The 10,696-nt window shown below is 41.4% G+C and overlaps 1 protein-coding gene across 6 annotated transcripts in view; it reads left to right on the top strand.

Moving 5' to 3' along the window:
• Nucleotides 1-6,781, top strand: part of LOC139754601 (lisH domain-containing protein ARMC9-like) — a 164,696-nt gene extending 157,915 nt beyond the window's left edge. For all 6 annotated transcript variants that reach the window (XM_071672025.1, XM_071672028.1, XM_071672026.1 and 3 more), the window contains one exon: nucleotides 6,595-6,781. In XM_071672025.1, the coding sequence (XP_071528126.1) occupies nucleotides 6,595-6,781 (187 nt within the window). The remainder of the gene's footprint in view (nucleotides 1-6,594) is intronic.
• The last annotated feature ends 3,915 nt before the right edge of the window (nucleotides 6,782-10,696 follow it).

Raw genomic sequence — 10,696 nt, 5'->3', positions numbered from 1 at the left:
AACATTTTTACCATTGTTGTACAACTATTCCATTCAAACCAATTTTTGTTCACAAATTTTTCAAACTCCCCAGACCTGTTGCCCACTCTCCCCACCCTATGATTTACTTTCGCTTCACTTGGTTACCATACCGCTGCCAAAGTCCTATTCCCAGATATTCTAAAAAACACTTCACTTCCTCCAGTTTTTCTCCATTCAAACTTACCTCCCAACTGACTTGTCCCTCCAACCCTACTGTACCTAATAACCTTGCTCGTATTCACATTTATCTCCCCATTTGCACCCTTCACTGAAATGTTCCTATTTGTTCCCTTGTCTTACGCACTTTATTTACCTCCTTCCAAAACATCTTTTTATTCTCACTAAGATTTAATGATACTCTCTCACCCCAACTCTCATTTACCCTCTTTTTTGCCTCTTGCACCTTTCTCTTGACCTCCTACCTCTTTCTTTTTACATCTCCCTAGTCATTTGCATTATTTCCCTACAAAAATCATCCAAATGCCTCTCTTCTCTTTCACTAATAATCTTACTTCTTCATCCACCACGTCCATCTTTTCTAATCTGCCCACCTCCCACGCCTCTCATGCCACAAGCATCTTTTGCACAAGCCATCACTGCTTCCAAAATACATCCCATTCCTCCCCCACTCCCCTTGCATTCTTTGTTCTCACCTTTTTCCATTCTGTACTCAGTCTCTCCTGGTACTCCCTCACACAAGTCTCCTTCCCAAGCTCAGTTACTCTCACCACTCTCTTCACCCTAAACATTCTCTTCTTTTCCAAAAACCTCTAATTTGGGAATTTTTGGGGTTCCCTGTTTTTTTTTAAAAAATTTTTTAAAATTTTAACCAAAATGTAAAAAAAAGGAGAGAAAAGGTAGTATTTTGGGGGAAAGGGAAACCCGGGATGTTTTGGCTCTGAGTAAAACGAAGCTCAAGGGAAAGGGGGGAAAGAGGGGTTTTGGGAAAATGTGGGGGGGAGTAAGTCGGGGTTAGTGAGAGGACAAACCCAAGGGGGAAAGGAGTAGAAATACTCCTAAAACGGGAGTTGTGGGAGTATGTGATAAAAATGTAAAAAGAAAATTTTCTCGATTAATAGGGGTAAAAAAAAAAGTTAAATGGGGGAGGGGTGGGTGTTTTATTGGTGCATTGCACCTGGGCATGAAAAGAAAAAAATGAGAGGCAATGTTTTGGGAGAAACTGAATGAGTGTGAGGGGTTTTGATGCACGAGCCCGGGGTTTATAGTGATGGTTTTTAATCAAAGGTGGGGTAAGGGGGCCCTTTGGGGTAAAAAAGGGTTTAGCCAGGGGGTGTTCAGTGTTGAAATTGGAAAGGGTAAAACTTGTAGATTTATTTGTTGAAAAAGGACTGTGTTTGGGGAAAACCGGGTTTAAAAAGCGAGTTTATACATAATATACTTATGTAAGAAAGGAGAGATGGCCGGGAGAGCGTTTTTGGGATTACTTTTAAATTTGACAGGTGCCCCCAAAAAGAGAGACTTTTGGATTTTAAATGTCTGAAGGTGCAATGGAGGGATGTCTGATCATTTTTCTTGTGGGGGCCCTAAGGTAAAATTTTAGGGGTTTTTCAAAAAGAAGAGTGAATTTTTGGGGTGAAAAAGGGTGGTGAGAGTAAGTGACTTGGGAAGGGGGATTTTTGTGGGGAATTTACAAGAGACTGGTACAGAAGGGAAAAAAGGGTGAAACAATGGAAGAAAGGGGGAGTGGGGGAGGAATGGGATGTATTTGGGGAATCAGTGATGGATTGCGCAAAAGATGCTTGTGGCATGAAAGAGTGGGAGGGGGTTGTTTAGAAAGGGTGGAGTGGGGGGATGAAGAAGAAAGATTATTATAAAAGAAAAAGAGGCTTTTGGACGATTTTTGCGGGGAAAAAAAATGCAATTAAAGGGGGAATGTATAAAAGAAAGAGACAGGGGTCAAGAAAAGGTGCAAGAGGTAAAAAAAGGGGGAAAATAGATTTGGGGGTGAGAGATACCCAAAAAATTTTAGGGAAAAAAAAATTTTTCGGGAAGGAGGTAAAAAAAGGGTGCGTAAACGGGGGAGCAAATGGGAACTTCATAAGGGGCGAAATGGGGAGGGGATAAAAGGGGGATGTGAGAAGGAGAGGAAAGGGGAGTATTTTGAATTTTGGTTGAATGTTTTTGATGATAAAAGGGGCAGATATGGGGTTTTTTTGGGGTCGAGGGGGTTGCAAAGTGAGGGGGTTGGGGAAAATGTTTTGGGAAACAAGAAGAGGAAAGTAAAAGCTTTGCGGAAGATGAAACCGGCAAGGCAGCAGGTTTGGAGGGCATTGCAGTGGAATTTAAAAAAAAAAGGGGTGACAAAATTTTGACGGGTTGGAAAAAGGTTTTTTTAATGTATGTATGACCTTGGTGAGGTGCCTGGGGTTTGGGCGGAATGCGTGCATATTGCCATTGACAAAGGAAAAGGGGGATAAAGTGAGTGCCCCAAATTTAAACAGAGGTATAAGTTTGTTGAGTATTCCTGGAAAATTTAATAGGGGAGGGTTTTTGTTTAAAGGGGGTGAAGGCATGTACAGAGCAAAATTTGGGGAAGGGAGCAGTGTGGTTTTCAGAAGTGGTAGAGGATGTGTGGATCAGGTGTTTGCTTTTAAGAATTTTATGTGAGAAATTCTTAAAAAGCAAATGGAATTTTTTATGTTTGCCTTTATGGATCCCGGGGAAGGGATATATAGAGTTATAGAGATGCTCTTGGGAAGGGATTAAAATTATGGTGTGGGGGGGCAAGTTTTTTAGAAGCAGTGAAAAGTTTTTTTCGAGGATGTAAGGCATGTGTACGTGAAAGGGAAGAGAGGAAAATGATTTGGGTTTTCAGGGAATGTTGGGTTTTCGGCAGGGGGGTTTGAAAGTTCCATGGTTTGGGTTTTTTTTGTTTATGGATGGGGTTTTTAGGGAGGTAAATGCAAGAGTTTGGGAAAAAGGGGGAAGTAAAGAATCTTTGGGGATGAGAGACTTGGGAAAGGGGGTCAGTTTTGTTCCCCTGATGATACACGCTGGGGCGGGTTCATGTAGAAACGCAGAACGGGGACTATTTGGTAAAGTGTTTGGGAAAAAAAAGTTTAAAAGTAAATGTGAATAAGAGCAAGGTTAAATTTGGGGCAAAGGGGTTTAGGGCAAGTCAATTGGGAGGGGAAATTTTTAATGGGAAAAACTGGAGGAAGTAAATGTTTTTGAATCTGGGGGGGACTGCAGCGGATGGGAAACCCTGGAAGCCCGGGAAATGGGTTTATAGGGGGGGGGGGGGCGAAAATTTCCTTTTTGGAAACCTTTTGGGAAAAAGGGGGTTTTTAAGGAATGTGTTCCAACAATGTTGTATGGGTTTCGAGGGGTTGGGGAAAGGAAAGTTGGCCCAGGAGGATGGATGTGCTTTGGGAAAAGAGATGTTTGAGGGCAAAATTTTGGTGTGAGGTGGTTTGAAACGAGTAAGTAACTAAGGGGAAAGAGAGGGTGGAAATAAAAAGAGCGTGGTTGAGAACAAAGAGGGTGTTTTGAAATGGTTTTGGGGACATGGGGAGAATGAGTGAGGAAAGAATTTACCAAGAGGGTATATTTTCGGGGGGGAGGGAACCCAGGGGAAGGGGAGACCAAATTGGAGGGGGAAAGATAGTGAAAAAAATTTTGGGGGGATCGGGGGCCCGAACATGCAGGAGGGTGAAAGGAGGGCAAGGAAAAGAGGGAAATTTTGGGGGATGTGGTATCCGGGGTTTACGTTGTCCCTGGGTTAATCAAGGCTGTAAGCGTTGGGGGAAACCAAAGGGAAAACGTGTAGGTATGTATATTTGCGTTTTGGCCTTGGTTTAAATACATGTGTATGGGGGGGGGTTGGGGCCCTTTCTTTCGTCTGTTTCCTTTTCCCCTACCTCCCCCCCCAAACGCGGGGGACAGCACAAAGAAAAAAAAAAAAAAAAAAAAAAAAATATATAATAAATTTTATATATATATATTTTATATAAATATATAATATATATATAATATATATGGGGGGGGGGGGGGGGGGTTGGGGGGGGGGGGGGGGGGGGGGGGGGGGGGGGGGGGGGGGGGGGGGGGGGGGGGTGGGGGGGGGGGGGGGGGGGGGGGGGGGGGGTTTTTTAAAAAATTTTTTTTGGGGAAAGGGGGGGGAAAAAAAATTTTTTTTTTAAAAATTTTTTAAAAAAATTTTTTTTTAAAAAAAAAAAAATTTTTTTGGAAATAAAAAAAAAATTTTTTTTAAAAATTTTTAAAAAATTTTTTTTTTTTTTTTTTTTAAAAATTTTTTTTTTGGGGGGAAAAATTTTTTCTAACTACTTACCTCCCACACCATATACTTGTAATACCTTCCCCAAAGTATCTCTATCAACTCAATCATATGCCTTCTCTAGATCCATAAATGCTCCATACAAATCCATCTGTTTTTCTGAGTATTTCTCACATACATTCTTCAAAGCAAACACCTGATCCACACATCCTCTACCACTTCTGAAACCACAGTGTTCTGTACATGCCTTTACTCTCTCAGTCATTGCCTTCCCATATAATTTCCCAGGAATACTCAGCAAACTTATACCTCTGTAATCTGAACTCTCACCTTTATCCCTTTTGCCTTTGTACAGTGGCATTATTCATGCATTCCACTAATCCTCAGGCACTTGACCATGAGCCATACATACATTGAATATCCTCACCAACCAATCAACAACACAGTTACCCCCTTTTTTAATAAATTCCACTGCAGTACCATCTAAACCTGCCGCCTTGCCGGCTTTCATCTTCCACAAAGCTTTCACTACCTCTTCTCTGTTTACCAAACCATTTTCCCTGCCACTTCGCACACCACCTTGACCAAAACACCCTATATCTGCCACTCTGTCATCAAACACATTCAACAAACCTTCAAAATACTCACTCCATCTCCTCACCTCACCACTACTTGTTATTACCTCCCCATTTACCCCCTTCACCGATGTTCCCATTTGTTCTCGTCTTACGCACTTTATTTACCTCCTTCCAAAACATCTTTTTCCTTTTCTTTTCTTTCATACTATTCGCCATTTCCCACGTCAGCGAGGTAGCGTTAAGAACAGAGGACTGGGCCTCTGAGGAAACATCCTCATCCAGCCACCTTCTCTGTTCCTTTCTTTGGAAAAAAAAAAAAAAAAAAAAAAATCTTTTTATTCTCCTTAAAATTCAATGATACTCTCACCCAAACTCTCATTTGCCCTCTTTTTCACCTCTTGCACCTTTCTCTTGACTTCCTGCCTCCCTTTTATACATCTCCCAGTCATTTGCACAACTACCCTGCAAAAATCATCCAAACAACTTTCTCTTCTCTTTCTCTAACAATTTTACTTCATCCCACCACTCTTTACCCTTTCTAATCTGCCCACCTCCCACCTTTCTCATGCCATAAGCATCTTTAGTGCAAACCATCTCTGCTTCCCTAAATACATCCCATTCCTCCCCCACTCCCCTTACGCCATTTGTTCTCACCTTCCACTCATTCTCTCCTGTTACCTCCTCACACAAGTCTTCTTTCCAAGCTCACTTACTCTTACCACTTTCTTCACCCCAACTTTCTCTCGTCATTTCTGAAAACCAATACAAATCTTCACCGTTGCCTCCACAAGATAATGATCAGACATCCCTCCAGTTGCCCCTCTCAGCTCATTAACATCCAAAAGTCTCTCATGCGCCTATCAATTAACACGTAATCCAATAACGCTCTCTAGCAATCTCTCCTACTTACACATGCATACTTATGTATATCTCGTTTTAAACCAAGTATTCCTATCACCAGTCCTTTTTCAGCACACAAATCTCTAAGCTCTTCACCATTTACATTTACAACACTGAACACCCCATGTACAACAATTATACCCTCAACTGCCACATTACTCACCTTTGCATGCAAATCACCCATCACTATAACCTGGTCTCTTGAATCAAAGCTGCTAACACACTCACTCAGCTTCTCCCAAAACACTTGCCTCTCATGATCTTTCTTCTTATAACCAGGTGTAAAGGCACCAATAATCACCCATCTCTCTCCATCCACTTTCAGTTTTACCCATATCAATCTAGAGTTTACTTTCTTACACTCTCACATACTTCCACAACTCCTGCTTCAGTAGTGCTACTCCTTCCTTTGCTCTTGTCCTCTCACTAATCCCTGACTTTACTCCCAAGACATTCCCAAACCACTCTTCCCCTTTACCCTTAAGCTTCGTTTCACTCAAAGCCAAAACATCTAGGTTCCTTTCCTCAAACATACTGCCTGTAGTATGTTATTATATAGTTTGTTATTCTGCATATCTTTTTAGGAGTGGTGTTTTCAGATATAATCCCCCTGTTTAAATGAAGTCCTTTTCCTATTAGCTCTATGAAGAAATTCTATCAAAGGTGCCCTTTTAAGCCACCTCTAAAAAAGAATTTCATTAGCAGTAGTTTCAGGTGTTATTGGTATAGCATATGAATCTTATTCACAGTGTTTGGAGTATACAAACCACTTAATTTCCTTGTGTTCCATGATACAAATGAAAAAATTGTGCCATTTTTATACTTTTATTCAATTTTTAGAGTTTCAGAGTACAAGGTGGCCTTCAGCTCCCGTCCTCGCATAGCTCGCACACCACCTGGATCAGCAGTAGGTAGAAGAGTCACCCAGGCATCTGTGACAGTATCAGCTGGTACACCAAGTAGTCCTCGCCACATACTTCCACCCATCTCCAGAACTAACCACACATACACAAGGGCTGCTACTTGATTTTTTTTCTCCTTAACAGGGATTAAGACCTGCCACTTTCATACATATGAAATTGTTAATCCTGTCATCTTTTTTTCTCTTGCTATTATCTTGGCCCTTAGATCATCTAGGTGATGTTAAGATTCAGTATGTATCATAAGAATTACAAATTATTTTGATGAATCATTTGCTGTTGCAAAGCCAGTGTTGCATCAGTTACTTTGTGATACCAGTGCTGAAGAGGTGACACAACCCGTAAGTTCAGAATTCTTTAACTAACAATCTATAACGGAATTAATGGTAAAACCATGCTTAACTATGCTTATAATCTTCTGAACATACATGTCCAAAGTTAGATCATTATATGAATAATTGAAACCAGTTATGTACATACTAGTGTGTTCATGTGTGTTTATACTGTATATTGTTATCTTTGTGAGAGTGTGGAATTTATAGTAAGAGAATTTAATTAGTTTTTTCACAGTTTTTTTTATAAACAATTACCTGAGAAGAAAAGATCAGCAATATATCTGACTAGCTGGTGTATGGTAATCTTTCAAACGAGTAAGAATAAAAATATTCTTGATCGAGAGCCTTCTTTTTAATGGATTATATTGAAAGTTCTTTACATACAGATATTATATCACACAACCCGAGGACCCCTTTTTTTAGCTCTAGCACTTTAAGGCTGCACTCCACAAAAAAGTAAAAAAAATTATGAAAATTTTTGTTGCAAAAAGGTCTTTGGCAAGACTGTGCACCTTCCCATCCACTGAAGGTGATACACCCTTGCCAATATTGACTTTTCACTTACAGTGAGGCAACTTCTACGCAGAGACCAATTACACCTTTATAGTTATTGAAATTACTCCAGGACCTTTCTTAAGGCTGTACTACTTACAATAATATGGAAATGTAGACTCCCTTGGAGTTGAGCAACTTTACTTCATCCCATTTCTCATTTCACACATGCAGCACCCTTCTTTCGCACATATGAGCACTGCTTCCCTAAATACCTTCCATTCCTATAAATGATACATGGGCATGGATGAAGGCGAGCAAGTATGTATATATGTGTGTATATGAGTAGATGGATCTTTCTTCGTCTTTTTCCTACCTCACTAACATGGGAAACAGCAATCAAGTAGAATAATAATAAAGTATATAATTTATATTTATTTATTTATTTATTTTGCTTTGTTGCTGTCCCCCACGTTAGTGAGGTAGCGCAAGGAAACAGATGAAAGAATGGCCCAACCCACCCACATACACATGTATATACATACACGTCCACACAAGCAAATATACATACCTATACATCTCAACGTATACATATATATATACACACACAGACATATACATATATACACATGTACATAATTCATACTGTCTGCCTTTATTCATTCCCATCGCCACCCCACCACACATGAAATAACAACCCCCTCCCCCCTCATGTGCGCGAGGTAGCGCTAGGAAAAGACAACAAAGGCCACATTCGTTCACACTTAGTCTCTAGGTGTCATGTAAATAATGCACCGAAACCACAACTCCCTTTTCACATCCAGGCTCCACAGAACTTTCCATGGTTTACCCACGATGCTTCACATGCCCTGGTTCAATCCATTGACAGCATGTCGACCCCGGTATACCACATCATTCCAATTCACTCTATTCCTTACATGGCTTTCACCCTCCTGCATGTTCAGGCCCCGATCACTCAAAATCTTTTTCACTCCATCTTTCCACCTCCATTTTGGTCTCCCACTTCTCCTGGTTCCCCCCACCTTTGACACATATATCTCTCCATGTGACCAAACCATTTCAAAACACCCTCTTCTGCTCTTTCAACCACACTCTTTTTATTACCACACATCTCTCCTACCCTATTATTACTTACTCGATCAAACCACCTCCCACCACATATTGTCCTCAAACTTCTCATTTCCAGCACATCCACCCTCCTGCGCACAACTCTATCTATAGCCCATACCTCACAACCATATAACATTGTTGGAACCACTATTCCTTCAAACCCATTTTTGCTTCCACACATTTTTCAACACTCCCAGAACTTTTGCCCCCTCCCCCACCCTATGATTTACTTCCGCTTCCATGTTTCCATCCGCTGCCAAATCCACTCCCAGATATCTAAAACACTTCACTTCCTCCAGTTTTTCTCCATTCAAACTTACCTCCCAACTGACTTGTCCCTCAACCCTACTGTACCTAATAACCTTGCTCGTATTCACATTTATCTCCCCATTTGCACCCTTCACTGATGTTCCTATTTGTTCCCTTGTCTTACGCACTTTATTTACCTCCTTCCAAAACATCTTTTTATTCTCACTAAGATTTAATGATACTCTCTCACCCCAACTCTCATTTACCCTCTTTTTTGCCTCTTGCACCTTTCTCTTGACCTCCTACCTCTTTCTTTTATACATCTCCCAGTCATTTGCATTATTTCCCTACAAAAATCATCCAAATGCCTCTCTTCTCTTTCACTAATAATCTTACTTCTTCATCCCACCACTCACTATCTTTTCTAATCTGCCCACCTCCCACGCCTCTCATGCCACAAGCATCTTTTGCACAAGCCATCACTGCTTCCAAAATACATCCCATTCCTCCCCCACTCCCCTTGCATTCTTTGTTCTCACCTTTTTCCATTCTGTACTCAGTCTCTCCTGGTACTCCCTCACACAAGTCTCCTTCCCAAGCTCAGTTACTCTCACCACTCTCTTCACCCCAACATTCTCTTCTTTTCCAAAAACCTCTACAAATCTTCACCTTCGCCTCCACAAGATAATGATCTGACATCCCTCCAGTTGCACCTCTCAGCACATTAACGTCCAAAAGTCTCTCTTTTGCATGCCTATCAATTAACACGCAATCCAATAACACTCTCTGGCCATCTCTCCTACTTACATATGTATACTTATGTATATCTCTTTCTTTTTTTTTTTTTTTTTTTTTTTTGCCGCTGTCTCCCACGTTTGCGAGGTAGCGCAAGGAAACAGACGAAAGAAATGGCCCAACCCACCCCCATACACATGTATATACATACGTCCACACACACAAATATACATACCTACACAGCTTTCCATGGTTTACCCCAGACGCTTCACATGCCCTGATTCAATCCACTGACAGCACGTCAACCCCGGTATACCACATCGATCCAATTCACTCTATTCCTTGCCCTCCTTTCACCCTCCTGCATGTTCAGGCCCCGATCACACAAAATCTTTTTCACTCCATCTTTCCACCTCCAATTTGGTCTCCCACCTCTCCTCGTTCCCTCCATGATGTCTCCATGGTTGTTTAATTTGTTTATGGATGGGGTTGTTAGGGAGGTGAATGCAAGAGTTTTGGAAAGAGGGGCAAGTATGAAGTCTGTTGGGGATGAGAGAGCTTGGGAAGTGAGTCAGTTGTTGTTTGCTGATGATACAGCGCTGGTGGCTGATTCATGTGAGAAACTGCAGAAGCTGATGACTGAGTTTGGTAAAGTGTGTGAAAGAAGAAAGTTAAGAGTAAATGTGAATAAGAGCAAGGTTATTAGGTACAGTAGGGTTGAGGGTCAAGTCAATTTGGAGGTAAGTTTGAATGGAGAAAAACTGGAGGAAGTAAAGTGTTTTAGATATCTGGGAGTGGATCTGGCAGCGGATGGAACCATGGAAGCGGAAGTGGATCATAGGATGGGGGAGGGGGCGAAAATTCTGGGAGCCTTGAAGAATGTGTGGAAGTCGAGAACATTATCTCGGGAAGCAAAAATGGGTATGTTTGAAGGAATAGTGGTTCCAACAATGTTGTATGGTTGCGAGGCGTGGGCTATGGATAGAGTTGTGCGCAGGAGGATGGATGTGCTGGAAATGAGATGTTTGAGGACAATGTGTGGTGTGAGGTGGTTTGATCGAGTAAGTAACGTAAGGGTAA

Source organism: Panulirus ornatus, chromosome 17 (assembly GCF_036320965.1).
Source record: "Panulirus ornatus isolate Po-2019 chromosome 17, ASM3632096v1, whole genome shotgun sequence".
Taxonomy (NCBI): Eukaryota; Metazoa; Arthropoda; class Malacostraca; order Decapoda; family Palinuridae; genus Panulirus; species Panulirus ornatus.
Note: the sequence above shows the minus strand (reverse complement) of the source record. Positions and strands in the feature narration are given on the sequence as shown.